The 19,972-nt window shown below is 54.6% G+C and overlaps 4 protein-coding genes and 1 long non-coding RNA gene across 6 annotated transcripts; 3 read left to right on the forward strand and 2 right to left on the reverse strand.

Moving 5' to 3' along the window:
* Positions 1-625: 625 nt before the first annotated feature.
* LOC120712641 (uncharacterized oxidoreductase YoxD-like) lies at positions 626-3,720 on the forward strand. Its single transcript, XM_039998481.1, has 5 exons — positions 626-1,150; positions 1,268-1,545; positions 1,649-1,742; positions 1,859-1,970; positions 3,174-3,720. Exons 1-5 carry the CDS (start codon positions 1,012-1,014, stop codon positions 3,340-3,342), a joined length of 792 nt encoding a protein of 263 aa, XP_039854415.1. The 5' UTR covers positions 626-1,011; the 3' UTR covers positions 3,343-3,720.
* A 588-nt stretch (positions 3,721-4,308) lies between these two features.
* On the reverse strand, positions 4,309-7,736 carry LOC120712640 (phosphoglycerate mutase-like protein 4). The gene is made up of 6 exons (XM_039998480.1): positions 7,400-7,736; positions 6,350-6,400; positions 6,166-6,276; positions 5,895-6,026; positions 4,918-4,993; positions 4,309-4,711 (listed from the first exon to the last, which is right to left on the reverse strand). The coding sequence occupies exons 1-6, from the start codon at positions 7,685-7,687 to the stop codon at positions 4,479-4,481; spliced, it is 891 nt and encodes a 296-aa protein (XP_039854414.1). The 5' UTR covers positions 7,688-7,736; the 3' UTR covers positions 4,309-4,478.
* A 689-nt stretch (positions 7,737-8,425) lies between these two features.
* LOC120712643 (protein MIZU-KUSSEI 1-like) lies at positions 8,426-9,709 on the forward strand. The gene has a single exon (XM_039998482.1). The coding sequence runs from the start codon at positions 8,774-8,776 to the stop codon at positions 9,545-9,547; it is 774 nt and encodes a 257-aa protein (XP_039854416.1). The 5' UTR covers positions 8,426-8,773; the 3' UTR covers positions 9,548-9,709.
* A 5,110-nt stretch (positions 9,710-14,819) lies between these two features.
* On the reverse strand, positions 14,820-19,867 carry LOC120712644 (patatin-like protein 2). The gene is made up of 4 exons (XM_039998483.1): positions 19,312-19,867; positions 18,965-19,142; positions 15,817-15,978; positions 14,820-15,553 (listed from the first exon to the last, which is right to left on the reverse strand). The coding sequence occupies exons 1-4, from the start codon at positions 19,722-19,724 to the stop codon at positions 14,987-14,989; spliced, it is 1,320 nt and encodes a 439-aa protein (XP_039854417.1). The 5' UTR covers positions 19,725-19,867; the 3' UTR covers positions 14,820-14,986.
* On the forward strand, positions 16,214-18,632 carry LOC120712645. 2 transcript variants are annotated; one of them, XR_005690967.1, is made up of 3 exons: positions 16,214-16,551; positions 17,451-17,623; positions 18,308-18,632. It is a non-coding gene; the product is annotated as an uncharacterized LOC120712645 (long non-coding RNA). The 2 variants fall into 2 exon arrangements; XR_005690968.1 differs by lacking the exon at positions 16,214-16,551 and adding an exon at positions 16,559-17,374.
* Positions 19,868-19,972: the final 105 nt, after the last annotated feature.

Consider the following 19,972-nt stretch of genomic DNA (forward strand, 5'->3'; position numbering starts at 1 on the left):
TGAACTGCTGATGTGATGTGTCCAGGACCACACGAGGAAGAAGGCTCTGTTTTGGCGGGGCTTCCACAACCGCCGCACCATCGGCTTCAGGTAAACCTCCGCCAAATGCTCAAATACAAGATGGCTTCAAGGCCGGAAGTCCACTTGGAGCTGGAGCCGTTTTTATACTACAACCACCCAGGAGGAAGTCGGTGGAGCTATACAAATTGTGGCTCCTCCGAGTCCGATTCGTGCATGCGGAAAGTTCGAGATCCTCTACGGTCACGAAGGCAGTGACTTTGCCACTGACATGTGGGCCTGATGGCGCATAACCCCACATGTCGGTGATAAAGTCACTGTAAAGTCGACTGCAGAGGAGCTTCTCCCGATACGGGAGCCGGAGCCGAGCCGCGCTGCGCCAAACAGGCCGAACTGCCGAACCATAACCATACCCTGCTTTTTTTTTGCGAGGACAAGGAAACCACACTTGCTCCTTGCGGATACTAGAGTTTACTGTGGTCCAAGCTGTTGGCTGTTGGTCGAGAAAACAAATGGCGGAACGGATAACGCCAGTCGGAGGAGATATGATGGTCCATGCACTGATGCACGGCGCCGCGACGCATCTCGTCAGCATGAGTTGTACTTCGCGGGGTACAGCAGGGCGGTGCCCGAATCGGCAGGGGGGCCGGGAGGAGCGGGCAGCTCAGCACTGTGCTTGAGATCTCTCTGGTCGAGCAGGGCAGGGCAGGGCAGGCGGCCAGGCCAGCGCTAGCCAGATTCTCCTCCTCTCTTCTTTACCAGACGCCATTGTTTTGGGCTGCTGGTTCGGTGCTCCGGCGCGCCGTTAAAAGGCGCCGGAGATACCGAGGGGGACAAGCCATCATCTTGTGTCCAAAGTCCACACCCAACGACTCGCAGTTCAAAGCTGCTGGACACGGGGAGCTGCTTGCTGTCTCGCCAAGTTGCGCTTGAGCCTCGCTCTCTCTCTCTCTCTCTCTCTCTCTCTCTCTCTCTCTCTCTCTCTCTCCCCATATGATGAGGTCAGTGTCGGGCTCCAACTCGTCGAGGGGCATCGCCGCCGTGGTGGGCGTCGGGCCCCGGCTGGGCTCGGCGGTGGCGCGCAAGTTCGCCTCCGAGGGCTACACCATCGCCATCCTCTCCCGCGACCTCGGCACGTCCCTGCCTCTGCCTTCATCCTCCCTGGCTTCTCTTCAGCTGCTCTTTCTTTGCCGGCTCCATGGAGCACACGCAGCAAGGCAAGTGACGGCGTTCTTGTTGGCGCGTGCAGAGAAGCTGTCGCAGCTGGCGGAGGAGATCGCGCAGGAGGTCAAGGGGCAGGTGTTCGCGCTCCGGGTGGACTGCGCCGACGCCCGGTCCGTGCGCGAGGCCTTCGAGGGCGTGCTCTCCCTCGGCTCCGTCGAGGTGCTCGTCTACAACGCCTGCGAGCCGCCCGACGCCGACGCCGCCGCCGCGCCGCGCCCCACGCCCTTCCTCGCCGTCACGCCCGACGCCTTCCACCGCTCTCTCGCCGTCTCCGCCGCGGGGGCCTTCCACTGCGCGCAGCAGGCACGACACGCCACGCCGCCTTCCCTTCCATTTCGTCCACTCGATCGATCTTGAGTTCTTGACCAGTTGACCTCAACTTCGATCTCTCCCCGGTTGTCGGCAGGTCATCCCGGGGATGGTGGAGCGGGGCAGGGGCACCATCATCTTCACGGGCTCCTCGGCGTCCGTCACCGGCTTCGCCGGCTACTCCGATCTCAGTAAGTGGCCGGCCGGCGAGGCGCTTCTGCTGCTGGCCGGCCGGCAAACCGCGATCCAACTCGTTGCTTTGCTTCTGTCGCTAAAGCTGATTCTTGGGACGAACGAACGCGTGCAGGCTGCGGCAAGTTTGCCCTCCGGGGTCTGTCCCAGTCGCTGGCCAGGGAGTTCCAGCCGGCCGGCGTGCACATTGCGCACGTGATCATCGACGGCGTCATCGGCGAGAGGAGGTCAGTGATCCAGAGCTAGCTCCTTCCTCGCATTGATCGATCCATTCATCATTGTCAATCCGTTCCGATTCGCGCGTCGTCCTTCGATCTCGTAACGAAAAAAAGAAAACAAAAACTCCCGTACAGAGCAAAACAAAACATCTCAGCTGCTCCGATCCATCTGCAAGTACATGCACATTTCTGTTCCCAGAATTCAGACTAGCGACTAGGGAGCTGAGAAAATCTGGCCCAGGAGATGCCAAGTAGGCAGGGAATGTATTGTTCTTGCCCCTGCTGAGCTGTGAGAGACAATGATGAGGGAGAGGGAAGGGGCGCCACAGTTTCGAGAGCTCTGAATTCCATCTACCATCGCTGCCTCCCCGCTAGTCAGGAAGTGGTCCAAGCGGTATCCCAGCGTGTAGATCTGATCCGCCCGGAGGCCATTTTCAGCAAAGACAAACAAAAAGAAACTTAATGTGCCAGAATCCACTCCCCAAACGGTGCCCGCGCGGATGTGTACGACCGCTGAACCTCAGCAAACTCAACCTAGTTGACGAGATATTTGGCCGATGTCTATTCCGTGCAAAGAGGCATTAGCAACGGTTTTGCACTCTAGCCGTTGTGAGATAGTACATCTCTCCCGATGGCCAGTGCATCTTTAGATATTCCGCCGGTACGTGTAGGCCTCCGGTTCACCGGCGAAAGCTTTCATCGGTGGCCCCGGCACATGGCGCCCGCCGCCGCCGGGCACGTCGCGCGCCCGAGCCCTTTTTCCCCCGGCGGCCCGCGGACGGAGACCCCGGGCTCGCCACGTACTCCCCCCGCCCCCCGGAAAGCCAAAGGCTGCCGCGATTTTCTATGTGCGCGCCGCTTTCCCGGCGGAGGAGGCCGCGAGGCGTCGCCGCGCGTCGCGCCACATGGCGCGCGCGGCCGTCGGAGCTTTCGGTCCCCGGCGACCGACGAGCGATGAGTCAGCGCGAGGGGGACGTGCGTAGGCGTAAGGCTCAAGCTTTTCCGCGCGACTGAACTCTCTGCCGCTGAGACACGGACGTGCCGCGGTCCACGTGCGCGCGTAGCCTGCCGGATCACCAACCAGCGCGCCATGAAACGGTCGCCTAGCCTAGCAACGACGAATTTATTACGGAGTACCTGGCAGTGAGATGCGTTGCTCGTATACTGATGGCCGCAGGAACGCTGATCTTCCTCGTCTTGTCATTTGGTCAGGTCGCCGAGGAGCAGCAGGGCCGGCGCCGCCGGCGACCCGGTGTCGGCGGCGGCGGCGGGCGCGGACCCGGATGCGGTGGCGCAGAGCTACTGGCACGTCCACGCCCAGGACAAGAGCGCGTGGACGCAGGAGCTGGACATCCGATCGCCGTCGTCGACCTTCATGTAGCAAGCTGCTAGTAGTAGCAGCGACGGCCGATCGAGCTAGCAGCAGCTGCCGCGCACTCTGTGACCGACTGTCGTGTGGCCCCGTGGAATTTCCGAGCAGGGGAGAGAGTCAGAGGCAGAGGCAGAGTCAGAGTCAGAGAGAGAGACCCACTCCGGCCCCGCCGTCCCCGTCCTACTGTACCCATCGTCGTCGCGTTGCGCGTGCGCGGCTGCGGCGCGGGAATCGTGTCCCCGTTCCGCGTCGCACGTCCGCGCCGCTCGCCTAGCTAGTACTAGCTTTCCTAGTGTGATGCCCCCCCGGCGGCCGCGGGTTCGGTGCGCAGGGAGATTGCGGCCGAAAGCGACGCGCGCGACGTCGTCGCCGCGCGCCCCCTCCTGTCCCGGTGTGTGAGCTGATCGCCTGATCTATGCGTATGATTGCTAGCTACATACCTGCATATATGATTCTGAACTTGTACATGTACAGACATGCGTCCATCTCTACTGTAAATCAACACGTGCTGGCAAGATGTCCCCCAAGACTCGAGCTGACATGGCAGCGGTGGTCGTCGTTGTTTGTACAGGTAGGTCGCACGAATGCTCCGAGGCTGGAAGAGAGCGTCGTCCGTTACGGCACGCGTTTGCATTGTGCCGTCAGCATTGTGGCCGCCGCGCTCCGAGTGGTTAGCCAGTACACGGCTGCAATCACGGGGTCCTTTTGGACGAAAGGGACGGGCGCGACCTGTCATCGCCGCTCGGTTAGCTGGAAATGGCTTCGATCGGCGGGCGCCCCCACATCCGACAGGGACTCGCCGCTATGCATCCGCGCCGCTGCGACCCGAGCGATGGAACGCCACCCCCTGTGCTCGAACAGCAGCCGGAACTGGGTGATGAGGCCGAGCATGCGCGAACGCAGACCGTCTCCGATCCACATGCGAAGGAGGCGGCACCGCAGCGAGGAACGCAGACCGTCTCCGATCCACAGGCATAAAAAGTCTAGCAACCAAAAACTATTCCCTCGCGTTCCCGAATCGGGCGCCATCAATCGCCCGGCCAACATGATAGGAACAGGATGATTGGTACAGTTGAGAGGACTGACGTCCCCGCACGTGATAAATGCTGCGGCTTAAGTACACGATGGTCCTGGATCCGGAGCAATCAGGCCGAGTTCTTATCGCCGCCGAAGGCGTTCTCCAGGACGCCGGCGCCGGCCTCCTGAAGGTGACTGATGTCGCCGCACGTCTTGACGATGCAGCGGCCGGTGGTGCCGGACACGAGGATCACGCTCACCGACGTGTTGTGGATCTTACCGTGGAGCGGCCTCGTGGGGCTGGCGTGCCGGTAGAGTTCCCTGATGGTGCCGCCGTGAGAGACCACGATCACTCGCTCGCCTGTCAACAGAAAACTCATCGTCAGCTCGTAGGTAAATCGGCATGTCGCATGCAATTGTAGGTGAACCATCATCTTAAATGGAATCGATGTGACATGTCTAACACAATCCAAGTAATCATGTCTGTGAAAATATCAGTAACCTGAATATGTAATGAAGAGCTGGTCACAACAAGGAGCAGTCGAAAGAATGAAGCTCACTATTTACCTTTGTGTTTCTCAACAATATTGTACAAGCAGGACACACATCGTTCTGACAGTTGATCAAGACTCTCTCCACCACCCTGAGAAACAAACTTAAGGACTCAGGAAACAATCCATAATAGAATATATAGCAATGAACTATGTATAGATCAAGTTAAAGAAAAACTTGAAATCAAATGTGATAATCCCTGAAGCTCTTTATTTCTAGATACAGGCATACAGCATAGCCAAACAGTTTCCACCAATATGTGCTTTTTTTATCTGCACCATTAAGTGTTTTTTGAACTTTATTGGTTATTGCTTGTGTAATGATTGAACTGTCTGGATTTATAAACAATGAGGACAGACTAGATTGGCATACTGAGCTTTTCATCAGTTCAAGTTGTCAATAGATCTACCAATAAAGCCTGTGATAGGATACAGAATGTTGATTTTATTCCGATAGGACCATATTATAGTAGGCACACACAATTTGCTTGTGCAAAATCACTCAATGTTCCACAGTTTGACTTGTTGAGCCATTTAATGCACATAGTTTATTCATCTATGCTTCAGAAGATCCTTACTATCACTGGTACACGTACAGCATTTTAGCATGAGCAACATTGGCCCTGTTTGTTTTTCTACGCTAGTGAGTACTAGGAAACTTTGACCGCCAATTATGGTATTAAACAAAGCCAGTTTACAAAACCAACTCCAAAGCCCTATGCTAGAAACCTTGAAGAATCTAATGAGGCCTTTGACCGCGTGATTAGAGGATGATTACTGTAGCATCACTGTAGCCAATCATTGATTAATTACCATCATTAGATTCGTCGCGAAAAGTTATACCCATCCCTAAAAAGGTTTTGCAAATAGACTTCATTTAGTACTCCATGCATGTGAGATTTCTTTCTCGGCTTGTGTGCACTAGAAACACTAGTGAGAACCAAACAAGGCCATTGGTAAGCATAATACTTGTCATTAGGCTATAACACTTACAGGAATTGGTTGGTTTCTCTTGTGGGACACAAAAGCTTTGTAAGCCTCTGGCTTCTCTGTAGCAGCATCTTGAAACTTCATGCCCTGTAGATCTCCAATGTGTCTTTCTCTCAATGCTGGATCGAACACAACCTGGACGATTAAGCATATATTAAGAATTTTATTACAAATAATTGAACCATCTACGAGCAGTATACTTCCAAACACAGAAAAAATGAATCATGCTGAAATATCCACGCAACATAAGCAGGGATGAATAGAATACGCATACATTTGGTAGATTGCAGATTCTTGCAATTGTTTGCGCAGTCTCTGCTGCTCGCTTTAGATCAGATGAGTATACAGCAGCTGCTTTCGCTTCTCTAGAAAGCCGATGAGCGACCTTTTCAATAAAATTCCACATAAGAATTGCTACTACAAATGTCTAGCGAAAATCAGTATATGTCATACCATACCGCGACAGCTTGCTGCCTTCCAATATCATTCAGCTCTGCATCCATGTGTCCCTGGTGCAGGATTTCAGATATGATACCAGTATAAAGTAACTAAAAAGGAATGTTATTTAAAAAATACAGGTTTTTTTTTGGAAAACTGAACAATACATGGTTTAGCAAGTTATAATTTCCTGATGTAAGACAAGATATGAGGTTTGTGATGATAACTAGCTGGTTATGGTACGGGGGAAAAAATTGTGCATTCCATTCCATCATGCAAACATTCAAGTTATGAAACAGGGCCATTGTCTTTCGTTTGATTTGTATTAATGTGTTAGTAATGCTATGTACTGCAGTACTGCCCATCATCTTTCAGATAAACTCAAGGTACTCCAAGAGCAGAAATAAGAAAACTTATCCCCAAGGCCTAGCAAATAAATGTAGCAAAGCACGCGCTGGCAAACATTATCGATTTCCTTAGACATATCACATGAGGCATGTTAATACTCCTATGTCATAACAAGCAAACACATTGCTCTGATTATATTGGAGTTGAAATGTTTTTTAGAGATAGAGTTGAGACTGAAGACACAACCACCTGAATAATCACATCACTAGTTTCAGACTGAAAATTAAAAAAAAAACTAAACGCTGTTAGGCAAAGGTTGTCAATGTGCTTCCAAGTCTCAACAGGCACAGAAGCACTACTGATTTTTGAACCGTACTATATGCAGTGGAAGCAGGGAATCATCCAACATCCCTTTAGCTAGTTGACAAAATATCTTAATTGGCCACACGACTAGATCAAAATCAACTAATCAAGGCGATACTAGTAACAGTCTGACAGATATGCAGTCTAATCATTTGTTGTCCCCTCAACATCGACCCCCCAAAACTGACTAATCCCTACCCCAGCAGCATAGGACGATTGGACGAACCACTAATCCAAACATGGAAATCTAATGCACTTAGGTCCTAGACGATTCCTCCATCGCCTTAGGTTTCAGTTCAAGCCAGCAGCGAGGATTCAAGGCCGATGCGATGGGCGAGGGAGGAAAAAGCAGGCGGCACCTGTATGATGCGCGTGGCGTTCCATGACGTCTCCCCGTGCCGCACGATCACGACCTCCGTGAAGTCGCCGCCTGCGGCGGGGTACCCCGCGGCGCTGGAAGCGGAGGCCGACATCCCCGGAGCCGCTTCCGGGGCGCTGGCCCGGCGGGTCTGCGGAAAAATCGCGGGTGCTGGAGGGCGGGACGCGGCGACGGCGGAGGCCGGAGAGGGGCGGGAGGCGGCGAGGGACGCGATCGAGGGCGCGGGCGGCGGCGGCAGAAGCGAGCTCGTTGGGAGGCGGCAGAGCATATCCGGGGATTCCGGGGCACGCCGGGCACGCACGACTCCGCCGAGCCGTCACGTGATCGGAAGGGACTCAGATGGGCCCATTTGTTGCGCGGTTGGCCGGGTGACAGCGCGGCCGGGCCGGGCTGGTTTTTATGCCGAGCCCGACTCAGTAGATGGGCCATATGTTTGGCAAAGTCCGGCCCGACTGAGATTGCCTTGGGCCGCGCTGTTGGGATTGGTCCGCACTTGGTACCGTCCATACAGTTACAATTCACTTGCCAAAGCCACGTAGTCCAGTGGTTATAAGAGTCTCGGTAGTACCTAAGGTCTGGGTTCGATTTTTCATAGAAGTGAATATTCTGGGATTTAATGGTACTGTGCATTTAGTGGTAGGTGACGTTCCCATCGACAGCGAGGCGTCTATGGTGACTTCGTCAATCTCGAGGATTTGCCGGCTCAGTCTTCGAAGATGTTCATAGAGATAGAATTTGTATACGTGTATTCATAGGGGTGTGAGTATGTGTGTTATAAGTGTCTTAGTTGTACTGTATAATCTAAAAAAATACAATTAACTCTATTCCCTGCACTCCCTTAAAAAAAACTCTACTCGCTGCACGATGTGCGTGCATTCATGCACCAGCGAACACGGCAATGTTTTAAGTTTTTGCAGTACAGAGTTTTAAGTTTTTTAACGCCTCCCTTGACCTGAAGCGCAAAGCCACGCATTCCACTAGTACCATCACTTGTCACAACAAAAGCAACCCGGGAAAGTATGAAAGCATTGGGCCGTACCACTCTTTCATGGCTGCTGATGAACACCCGTCCTTGCACTGCAGCAGTTGACTAGCCTGCAGGTACTGCGAAACCCAGACATCACCTCAGCAAGCCCAGAACATGCGCAGTCCATTTCAGATCAGCCCAAAGAGCGCAGAATCGAAACGATCGACCACCAAACGATCATCACCACCAGCACATAAATAAAGAGGTGCCCGATCGACTTCCTCCTTGCCCGTGGTCCGGGGCTCCATCGATCGGAGGAAAGCTAGCTGCAGCTATCATCAGCTCAGCTGCACCAGATCCGCGGGGATCGACGACCAATCGAAGCCGATGCCATCTCTCATCGACTACAGCCCGGCGGCGCTGCGGTCGCTGCTCCGGCCGTCGTCGTCCACCACCACCGATGAGCGGCGGGCGAAGCTGTCGGGGGCCGGGGCCGGGGCCGGCGGCGGCGCCCTGGGGCTCTTCAAGATGTTCAGGCTCCTGCCGGTGCTCACCACGGGGTGCAAGATGGCGGCCATGCTGGGGCGGCACAAGAGCGGCGGCCGGGCCCTCCTGGCGGACAACGCGCCGACGGTGACGCTGTTCGGGCACCGGCGCGGGCGGCTCAGCCTGGCCATCCACGAGGACACGCGGTCCCCGCCGGCGTTCCTCATCGAGCTGCCCATGCTGGCCGCCGCGCTGCACCGGGAGATGGCCACGGGCACCGTCCGGCTGGCGCTGGAGAGCGACACGGCGCGCGGCGTCGCCGCCGCCGCGCGGCGCCGGCGCCCGCTGCTGGAGGAGCACGTCTGGGCGGTCTACTGCAACGGGCGCAGCGCCGGGCACGCCATCCGCCGCAGGGACCCGTCCGACGACGAGCGCCACGTCCTGCGCCTGCTCCGCGGCGTGTCCATGGGCGCCGGGGTGCTCCCGCCGCCGCCCGACGGCAGGGCGGGCGGCCCCGACGGCGAGCTCACCTACATGCGCGCCCGCGTGCAGCGCGTCGTCGGGTCCAGGGACTCGGAGGCGTTCTACATGATCAACCCCGACGACGGCGGCGATGCCACCCACGGCGGCGATAGCGCGCCGGAGCTAAGCATCTTCTTTGTGAGGAACAAGTGATCAGCAGAATGGATTCGCATGCGCAGCAGTACGTATCTATACATATACTCTTGCTTCTTTGTGGGTGCATGTACGTGTACATATACGTACCTGTGTGTGAAGACAGCTGTATATAAATATATGCAAGCTACATATATAAGTTAATTATTTTGCAAATTGCAATGCATTGGTGTGATGAATTGGGTCGATCAATGCAAGTAACCGGAGTGAGATTGTTTAGTGTACACTGATCACTGTTCGCTCGAATAATAGTCCGTGTAGCTACTAGCTAGTAGTATGGTACGTGATCACTGTTCTGATTAAACTTTACAGATTTTTCGTACGTAAGTTACTGTATATGTTGACATGTGCTCCTTTGCTCGGCCAACTTCAGCACTGTTTCCACGTTGCAAGATTGCTTTCCATAAGTTGTGATGGGACATACTCCTATTATGCATCAGTAAGACTGACTCCAATAACGTAAAGCAAAACACAAGAGGCATTTGTGAGTTTGCATTGCTCACAGTGTTTGCCTCACGCACGCACAAAATCCAGCCTCCAACAGCGCGGACGTAAAATCCCGTCGCCACCCCATCCCTCTGCTGCAGCTGCCGCCGGCATCGCCCCCTCCCCTACTCTTCTGCTCCATCTGCTGCCGGCGGTGGGCCGTAGGAGGCGCGCGGTGTCCGCCCCATCCCCTCCTCCCGCCGGTGTACGCGGCCGACGCGGTGGCGGCGCCGCCGCCCCCTCCCCTCCTCCCGCCGTTGTCCGCGGCCGACGCGGTGGAGGTGCCGCCGCCCCCTCCCCTCCTCCCGCCGATGTCCGCGGCCGGCATCCACCTCGACGAAGAAGTCGCCGACGGCCTCCTCGTCGATCAAAGGCGCGATCTTTGCGCCTCCACCTCCGCTGCTCTTCTCCCCTGATTTCTCGCGGAACGCCGTGACGCCCTTGAGCTTCATGCTCTGCTGCGTCTTGATGAGCCACCGGCGTGACGCGAGGAAACTCCGGAGAGGCCCTCGGAGTCGGTGGTGCCCGGCGCGAGGTCGAGCACGTCGGGGGACTTGGCCTCCTTCATGGTCGATGAGCACGTGGCGCGGCCCAGGCCGGAGCCGGAGCCAGAGCCGAGCGCCTCCTCCGGGAACAGCACCTTCCCCCTGGTCAGCACCCGCACCGCCGGCCTCCGCCTCGCGGGCGACGCGGTGGCAGTGCCGCCGCCCTCTCCCCTCTCGCCACAGTCGATTCGGCACGCTCCGCCCCGGCGAGCCTCGCCCCGACGCGCTCCAGACCAGCCTCGCCGCCGCAGAGGGAGTAGGGGCGCGCCACGCCGCGCCACTGCAGGGGACGGGCCACACCGCCGTAGAGGAGGAGGCAAGGTCGGCGCCGCCGGAGTGGGAGACCGGGGGGCAGAGCAGACCCGCGGGGCGGCGCTGCTCGCGCGCGGAGCTGGCCCACCCAAGGCGCGGTGCGCGCGGAGCTCGCCTGCCCGCAGACCTCGCCCGCCCAAGGCCGCAGCGGCGCGGCGGCGCTGCCCGCGCACAAAGCTCGCCCGCGGACCACGGCTGGCAGCGCTCCGCTAACCTCGCTCGCCCGCGGACCACGGCTGGGAGTCGGGGGCGGCGGAGGCGCGAGGAGGAGCGTGGGAGTAGAGGCGGCGCAGAGGGGGCAGGAGGAGGGCGGCTCGGCGAGAGAGGAGAGGAGAAAGAGGAGAAGGCGGGCTTTAAACTTGCACCCGGCTTCCACACAATAATCAAGAAACTTTATGAGAGAGTCAAGTGGGTCATGTATTTAATAATGAAGAGCTAACTACTATACGAGTGAGCTGAGAGATATGCAAAAATTGTTACAGCCAGCAGTCAAGAGCAAGAGCCAGCAATGATGGAATGAAAGCGCCATGTATGTACTTAGGGTATGTCATAATCAAGACACTCGCAGTACAACACAAGCAGTCTCGCCCTCGCGCAGGGGACCAAAAAGCTGGCTCGAGGGTACGCGCAACGACTGATTGCCCTTGTTCATCCATGGCCCTTGCATTGCCCCAAGCAATGCGTATCAAATAATTGGGACGGTGCTATTACTCGAAGATTTGCATCAGTCCCTTTGGGCAGTTAATGAGATTGCTGCGTTTCAAACTCCCCACGGATACCCAGCTGCCTGGGGTTGCATTATTTTTGGGTGCTGCCCGCTCGAGGTTACATTAGTCGTCGGCGCTGGCCGCTGGCATGCATGCATGCCGCAGCACGAACCCGGGCAGCGTGGTGCAGGCTAGCTTCGTTGTAGCTCACTCGGGCCGGCCGGGTTCCGGGCCGCATCAGGTCCCCTCCTGGAACCTATACACACGGATGGTCGCCACCACCTTTAGGTCGGGCTGTTCGATCGATCGATAAAGGTGGACCTCGCGTGTGTTGGGCCCCCGGTGATCGGCGACCGGCCGATAGGATATCACATCACACAATGATTCTTCTTTAATTTTGCCACAAATTTTATTAGGCAAAAATGGAAAACATCACAAATTTTGTTTGATTACTTTAGGTTTTGAATAAGGGAGTGTCTAGTTACCCAATGCTGGATCTACAGTTGACCGCAAGTTCCCAAACTTATGGTCGATCCCACTCGCACGTTATTCAGCGAGGCTCCTCCTCCCCCTTTTCCTTTTCTCCTTCCCCCTCCCCTATTTTTCTCTTTCCTCTGGATAGTTCCAGGCGGGGGGGGGGGCCCGACGACACGCCGGAGGTGGCTGCAGGGGGCGGTTACCAGCGACGGTCGCGCGCGAGAGCTCGAGGAGCGCCAGCGGCGAGCGGTGATAGGAGGCCGGCAAGGTGGCGCGGTGCGGTGCCCCGAGGAGGCGTGGCGGCGGCGAGGAGGTGTGCTGTCGGCGGGGAGGAGCGGCGCGGCGGGGTTGTGCGGCGCCGGCTGGGAGGCGTGGCACAGCAGGACCCCGCCGCCGGAGGGGAGGCGCGGCCAGGTTTTACTTTTTTTCAACTCTTCTTAGGTTTTGGATGCAAAAAAATTTTTTGCCAAATTTTTCTTAAAAATTTGTCTTTTTCAAAATTTTTATACTTGGTTTTTTTCTTTCAGTTTCTTTACAAGTTTCTCTTTCAAAATTTTCTCGTCAGATTTTTTCCATTTCTCTTCAATTTTTTCCTGAAATTTTTTCTTTGAAAAAATTTTAATACAAAACAACAAAATAGTTACGTGAAAAGGAAAAAAAACTGTTGGAATTCGACCGTGCGGAACGAATGTCCCTGGCGCCCGTAAATTAGGGTGCCCCGTCTAGTTATCTGCTGAAATCTGTCAAATTTTTTTTCACAACCGTGCCTGAGCACGTTTTTTATTAAGAGGAAAGCAACATGGACAATGAAGTTCCTAAAGCAGGAACCGACCCAAAAAGAAACTCGACACGATTACACTGGCATTAAGTCGCGACCTGCGACCGTTTCAGAGATTAGGGACACAAGTTATAAATGTCTATATCCTGCTAGCAACCAAGCAGAAATATCATCAAAAACTCCGTCTACAACTTTATTTATGGAACAAGTCCAATTTACCCCCTGAACTTGTCAAGAAGTCTAAAATACCCCCCCTGAACTACAAAACCAGACATATTACCCCCAACTTATAAATCCGGGTAAATCACCCCCTGACTGGTTTTCATGGTGGTTTTGCTGACGTCAGCATGCGGGTCCCACACGTCAGTCCCTCTCCTCTTTCCCCTCTCCTCTCCGATCACCTCTCCACCGCCTGGCCGCCGCGAGCCTCCGCCCCCGCCATGGCCGCCGCGTGCCTCCGCCCCCGCCATGGTGGAGCTCCGCGCGCCTCTCCATGTGGCAATAGGCGACGACAGTGGGCCGGATCTGGAGGCGTAGGCCGGAGGGCGCCGCGAGCCTGCCTGGCCAGCGGCCGGAGCTCCGCCGCCGGGACGCAGGGACGCCGCCCCCGCCTGGACCCTTCCTGGGGGTGGGTCCGGAGCCTGGCCGGCCGAAGGCCGGAGCTCCGCCGCCGGGATGCAGGGGCGTCGCCCCGCCGCCCCACCTCGGCCCTGTCTGCAGGGGGCCTGGCCGGAGCCTGCCCGGTCCGCCACCGGGGGGCATGGGCGTCGCCCCGCCGCCCCCCTGGGCCCAACCAGCGGGCGTGGCCGGAGCTCCGCCGCCGGGAGGTAGGGGCGCCGCCTCCTCCTGCGCCCTGCCTGGGGGCGTGGCCGGAGCTCCACCGCTGGTAGGCTGGGGCGCCGCCCCACCTGGGCCCTGCGAAGAAGATGAGGAGAGGAGAGAGCCAGGGGGAAAGGGAAAAAGAAAAAAGAAGAAAAAGGAAAAAGAGGAGAGGGGAGAGAGGCTGACAGGTGGGACCCACATGCTGACATCATCGAAAACCACTGTAAAAAACAGCAAGGGGGTGATTTGCACGGTTTTAAGAGTTGAAGGGGGCAATATGTCTGGTTTTGTTGTTCATGGGGGGTATTTTAGACTTCTTACACAAGTTCAGGGGGGTAAATTGGACTTATTCCTTTATTTATCATGCAGACTTGACGGTCGAAAGTTCTATCATTACGCTCCTTCCAAAGCTGCCAACATTGAAGACGACCAAAGAATCAAAACCATGTCTATTGGGCTTGGGAACATGTTTCCATGCCTCAGTCCACCAAGAAGCAAGATGATCCATATGCAAGTTTTGTGTCACCGATTCCGCAACACATTGAACCAAACCTCTCTTGAAAAAGGGCAGGCGATCAACAGATGGTCGATTGTTTCGGGAGACTGATCGCAGATCACACAAGTATCATCATCCTGGAGATCACGCTTCTTCCGACAAGGTGCAGTATAGCGCAGCACAAGCCAAATAAAAAATTTACACTTGGCCAGTGCACGGGTTTTACGAAGAATCTTGCTCCCTCGATTGGGTGCTGCCCAATGAAAAAGGCCAAGTAAGCGGATGAGGTGGAGAAAATTTTATCAAAAGTCCACTTCCAACAAATCTTGTCAGGCTTATTCTCCCGGAGCTGAATTCCTTGCAACCGATCCCAAACCTGTAGATACTCAAGAAGGACCTGGACAGTCAGAGCCCCTGTGATGTCCGAGATCCACTGCCTGTTCTGCAGCCACCGTTCTCTTTTTCTTGATACGGCCACATACAACATTAACAAGGCAAGGAGCCAGGTCAATCAAAGATTTACCATGCAGCCATCTATCTGACCAAAATAGAGCCTTACAACCATCACCAAGCTACTTGGCCTTCTATCTGTCAGATTTTTAATACATACAATCTAGTAAACAGTTATAGCACAAATCCTAAAGCACAATCAAACGTATAGGAATCTGACAGATTTGGTACTAAAGAAATATAATCTATCAACAGATAAATAGCATAAGTCTAAACGAATGGATTACAGGGCATGCATGCTTAGCCTATCATGTATATTTTCTACTTCCTACAAAAGTTTTTACCAGAAGTAGTATCCCGGCCGGCCTATACATCCACGTTCATCATAGCGGCAGGGTGGGTGCCCTTCTTCTTGAGCCTGGCCCGGCGCTCATCCACCAGCATCTTGACGAAATGGATGAGCTCCTTCTCGTTGGTGCCCCTGTCGCCGTCCGGCTCGTTCTTGCCGGTCTCGACGTTCACCTTGCACGCCGGCCTCTTCAGCAGCGCCCTGCCGGCGCCGACGAGGCGGTCCAGGTTCTCCCTGGTGGCGACGTCGACGGAGGAGGTGTCGCCCGTGAGCTCGTCGTCCTGGATCCGGAGGTAGCTCTTCTCGGAGCGCAGCGCCTGGAACAGCACGGAGGCGTGGATGTCGACGACGTCGGAGCTGGCCTGGGTGAAGCTGTCGATGATGGGCGTGGCGCCCTTCTTATAGAGCCACCCCAGGATGCCCCACCGGCTGCTCTGCGCCGCGTCGAACTTCTCCTCGACCTTGGCGGAGCCGGTGCCCAGCGACAGCACCATGAACTTGCCGTAGTCCGCCGGCTTGATGGGGAAGAAGTCCTGGTTGCCCAGGAGGATCTGCTTGCTCACGTGCGTCATCGCCAGCAGCGTCTGCCGATTTTGTCAAGTTTTTTAGCACATCATCAGTGTCACAACTTTCATAGAAAGTCAGCAGCCATGCATATTTTTGGTTTGTTTGTCTACGAGCAAATTGAACACTCCATTTGTGGTTCGACAATGTGGACCTCACTGCACAATGACAACGACCAATCTGCCTTGATTTCGGCTTGGTTTATTTCGTCTACGTGTTCTTTGTGTTGATCTATATGCAGGTTGCTGCCGTTAGCACAAAGCATGGTCAGCCGGCCACTCACCGGATTGTTTGCGGCGACGCCGCCATCGATGAGGTTGAAGGTCCTGGGCTTGCCGTCCTTGTCCTTGGTCTCGATTTGGTGCCCCGGGAGGTAGGTCGGCGCGGCGGAGGTGCCGATGCACACGTCGGAGAGCAGAGCGTCCTTGGAGACATCCTTCACGGCCTGCGGCGTGTGAAATAATAGCAGTCGCGTTACTCCTTCTGTTTTAAAATATAGATCTTTGACTTTTTTAGATTTATAATATTTGCTATGCATCACGATGCAGGTTTCAACGGGTCGACCCGATGATCCAAAACCCAAAGTCAAAAGTTTGGTGTTTAAACCCATTGGGCCGACCCACAATAGTTTGGTGTTAAACAGTGTTGGGCTCTCTGGGTAACCCGAGCCGGCTCCCGTCATCCGCACTCCTACGCACAAGTCGATGCCGCAGTCCGCACTCGATGCCGGCTCCCGCACCACCCGTCCGCCGCCGCCGCTGCTGCCGCCCCGCAACCGACGCCGCAACCACAGCAGCACGGGCGGCCCGTCACCACCCCATCGACGCTCATCCGCATGAGGTCAACTCCACCTGTGCCCTGTTCCGCCGCCGCTGCCGATCCGACTGCCGCGGGCCGCCACCTTCCACCACAGCGCGGCAGCCATGGCGATGATGGTGCCCCGTGGGCAGGCGTCGCCGGACTACATCAGCCGCACTCCCCAACCTATACGCCCATCGACCCTGTGCTTAACGTGGAGGTGAGTCTGTTCCTCTCCGGATCAATCCTTCGCCTCCCCCGATCTCTTCTTGGCTTGCCTTACCTGTGCTGGCGGTAGTTTGGTGCTGCTACCTCCGATCGCCGATTCTTAGTTTGTTGCCTGCCTGCTGGTACAGATCCATGGGGACAGAGACGCATCAGGGCATTACCTTGCCCTCTCGCTCTCTTCTCCTAATTACGACCTTTTTTGTGTATACATCGTACCAGCGAAATTCAGATGGTTTCACGAGTTGGTTGGTTGTTAATTGCTCGTTGTTTTGTAATCCTAGGAAGAGAGCACGTAAGGAGAATTTTCTTTTTAAGTAATAAAGCAAATAACTAAAGTTGCCTTTTTTCTAATGAACTAGAACCAGGTGTGTTATCAGTTTCAGTTTCAGTTTTATATCAGTTTCAGTTTCAGTTGGTTGGTTGTTTGTTCAGTATCATACTATCAGTTTCAGTTTCAGTTATATATCTCAGTGTTTTCAGTCCAACAAAGCTTTTGCATTTCTGAAATTGTGTTCAGTCGTTCCTGTTAATCTGTGAGCTGTTGATTCAGCATTTCTTAAGAAGAGTATATCTTCTATTGAGCAGTGAGCACAACCCCACACATTCTTCATGTCTTCCTCCAAAGCTAAGGCTAGTAATGTTCAGTATTCAGTCCGATGTATGAACTAGGGCACTAGGCTAATGTTTAGTGTTTTAGTGACTGGTGGTACTTGCTCTCAGTTTTTGCAGAGTATCCCTTCCCCTAATGTGGCTGTTGTTCTGCATTCTGCCTGATTTGATTTGTTGTTGCAGTAAGCAGCGTTGTTCACTAACCTGTACGTATTCAATTCAATGTTCAGTATTTCAGTCCAAAGCTCTTACATTCTGAAAGTGTTCAGTCCTTCCTGGCAGTGGCGGATGCAGGATGAAAGGCGAGGGGGGGCTGAAACAATGAAGATGTTGATTTGTGTAAAGATTTAATGGTGATTTGATGTTTTTGCTACAGTATTTTACGTGTAATTAGGGGAGCTTAGGGGGGGCTTGAGCCCCCCTAGCCCCCCTCCTGGATCCGCCGCTGCTTCCTGGTAATCTTTGTGAGAGTATCATTTATTGATCAGTTTTCATGAGTTTTCATTTATTGCTTGTGACAATGAGAATGTAAGTCATCAAATCAGATCTTGGATAAGCTTATAGTTTTCATGAGTTATTTTTCAGAGTAAACTTATAGTTTGTTCGTTTCATTCAGTTTGGTCAGTTTCGTCAGTCTAGCTTAGTTGATCCAGTTTAACTATGTATCCGTCATCTATGTGAGCAAGCACCTATCTTTAAGAAGCTCGTGCTCCATGGTCCATTTTTTTTCCCCTGACCGTCAGATAGCTCCAGCTGACTTGGAAGCAATTTTGATCGAACACCCTGGAATTGTTGACGTGGCTGTGACATCGTGAGTTTTAATATAGCTACTAGTTCCGGATGTGTTCTTCATATTTTGTCCTGTGCCTGCCTAGTCCTTAGAATCTTATGGTTCGACTGATAGGAGAACTAAGGTAGCGTTAGGGAATCTGTTTGTTACTGACTTTGTCAAGTAAGGTCACCGTGAATGAATTCGTCGTAAACCTGTAGGCTGTAGTTGATCGTGTCACATTCTCGGTCAGATACATCCTGATACCTAGACCGATGGGATTGGAATCGAATCACTGGCATGAAGTAGGAGTAGAGCTTGTGGAATTTTGTCTTTTGTTTTTTCCCTACTCAAGTTTGTGATGGTGCAGGTGTCCCCGTACAAGAAGGTGCGGAAGGTGGTGTTCGTGGAGTCGATCCCCAAGTCGCCGGCTGGAAAGGTTCTCAAGAGCCTTCTCAAGGACTGAGTATGCTTGTGATGTAAAAAAAGATGTTCTAATCATTTGATATTTATAGCCGAAGTGTTTTCTGGTTTGTATTGATCTTGGCATGATGAGAGAGCTGCAACAGACTACAATTCCTAGAGATTGATATCTTGGGTTCGTGGAAATTTGATGCATTCAGTGATTTGCAAATTGCAATTGTTACTTGTGCTCACGGAAGAAGTATAATAATTATTTTACTACATTTATTTAATAGTGGCAGTGTTGGTTGCCTGTATGCGTGTACATGTTTCTATTCGGGCCTTTCCGCAAAGCGCTCGCCACCGGACAATGCTGCTGCTGCTACGATGCTGCCTGCCTGCGTATCCAGTCTAGGTATTGGTTAGCCCACTATATTTATGGGTCAAGCATTGGGTCAACCCAAAACCCAAAAATTATTTAATGGGTCATTTGGGTCAGGCACTGGTTGACCCATTTCTGACCCACTTGCATCGTGAGCTATGCATTTAGAAGCAAACAAACATGCAGCGACGACAGAATGGATACAGAGATGTGCTTAATTTGTCTGTGGATCGATGCACGCACGTCGTATTTGGAGAAGATGGTGGGCTGGAGGAGCTTGATGTCGAAGGTCGGGATGACGACGTTCTTGAGCGCCTGGCTGACCTTGGTGTCGCCGAGGAGCTCCCGGACGATGGAGCGGAGGTACTTGCCGTCGTACTTGGGGCCCGCCATGTTCTTGAACAGGCCCAGAGGACCGCCGCTGCACGACGCACGCACCATACATTCACGAGTCAGACGACGATGACACGAACGCTAGCTATCTAGTACAAGTGTACGACTAGCTACTAGTACAGGAGTTTTGCTCCGTTTCGAGCTAGGCCGCAGCAAATTAAAGGGTTCGTCGGAATGGATATTATGGATCTTCTCACCAGCAGGCTGGAAAGATCTTGGGGCAGTGCTGGAGGTAGAAGTCGTTGATGTCCCTGGCGGCGAAGAGCGGGCGGCCCGCCTTGTCGGGCGCCGTGAGCATGGCGGTGACCAGCCCGCCGGTGCTCGTCCCGGCGATGATGTCGAAGTAGTCCGCGACCCTCGCGTCCGGCCCGTCCATCTCCTGCAGCTTCTCCTCGAGGAAGGCGAGGATGGTGCCCGGGATGACCCCGCGCACGCCGCCGCCGTCGATGCTGAGCACGGTGACCATGCTCCCGAACGCCGCCGGCGGCGACATGGGCGTGGACAGCGTGGACGCGCGGCGGGTGAGCGCCCGCTCCTCCGCCACCGGGCTCAGCGTCAGGCCGCCGGGCCCGCTCCCTCCTCCGAGCCCCGCGGCGTACACCGGCGCCATGCGTGCCCGCCCACGGCCTCGATCAATCACAAACACAAAGCACGGAGCTAAACAAAGACTCGGGATCAGCTCCTTCGTTCGAGGTCGAGGAGATCGATGCTCTCGATCGCTCGCGCTTCAGGGTTTACAAAAGGACCCGTTTGTCCGCTTGTCCCTGGCTGTTGCGCTTCGTCCGTGCACGACAGGGCCGTACCGGTAAATTCGGGGGCCCTGTGCGAAACAATGGACTGAGGCCCTGGTGGCCTAAT

The sequence above is a fragment of the Panicum virgatum genome, chromosome 6K, assembly GCF_016808335.1.
Source record: "Panicum virgatum strain AP13 chromosome 6K, P.virgatum_v5, whole genome shotgun sequence".
Lineage (NCBI taxonomy): Eukaryota > Viridiplantae > Streptophyta > Magnoliopsida > Poales > Poaceae > Panicum > Panicum virgatum.

What these genes read in the sequence shown, in the direction of transcription:
- LOC120712644 (XM_039998483.1), bottom strand. Translation starts at nt 19,724, where the DNA reads ATGGCGCCGGTGTACGCCGCGGGGCTCGGAGGAGGGAGCGGGCCCGGC. An exon ending in CCATCTTCTCCAAATACGAC is followed by an intron (nt 15,979 to 18,964) that starts GTGCGTGCATCG and finishes CACACGCCGCAG; the next exon opens with GCCGTGAAGGATGTCTCCAA. An exon ending in GCGTCGCCGCAAACAATCCG is followed by an intron (nt 15,554 to 15,816) that starts GTGAGTGGCCGG and finishes CAAAATCGGCAG; the next exon opens with ACGCTGCTGGCGATGACGCA.
- LOC120712643 (XM_039998482.1), top strand. Translation starts at nt 8,774, where the DNA reads ATGCCATCTCTCATCGACTACAGCCCGGCGGCGCTGCGGTCGCTGCTC.
- LOC120712640 (XM_039998480.1), bottom strand. Translation starts at nt 7,687, where the DNA reads ATGCTCTGCCGCCTCCCAACGAGCTCGCTTCTGCCGCCGCCGCCCGCG. An exon ending in AGAGAAACCAACCAATTCCT is followed by an intron (nt 4,994 to 5,894) that starts GTAAGTGTTATA and finishes TTTGTTTCTCAG; the next exon opens with GGTGGTGGAGAGAGTCTTGA. An exon ending in TATTGTTGAGAAACACAAAG is followed by an intron (nt 4,712 to 4,917) that starts GTAAATAGTGAG and finishes TTCTGTTGACAG; the next exon opens with GCGAGCGAGTGATCGTGGTC.
- LOC120712641 (XM_039998481.1), top strand. Translation starts at nt 1,012, where the DNA reads ATGATGAGGTCAGTGTCGGGCTCCAACTCGTCGAGGGGCATCGCCGCC. An exon ending in CCTTCCACTGCGCGCAGCAG is followed by an intron (nt 1,546 to 1,648) that starts GCACGACACGCC and finishes GGTTGTCGGCAG; the next exon opens with GTCATCCCGGGGATGGTGGA. An exon ending in GGCGTCATCGGCGAGAGGAG is followed by an intron (nt 1,971 to 3,173) that starts GTCAGTGATCCA and finishes TCATTTGGTCAG; the next exon opens with GTCGCCGAGGAGCAGCAGGG.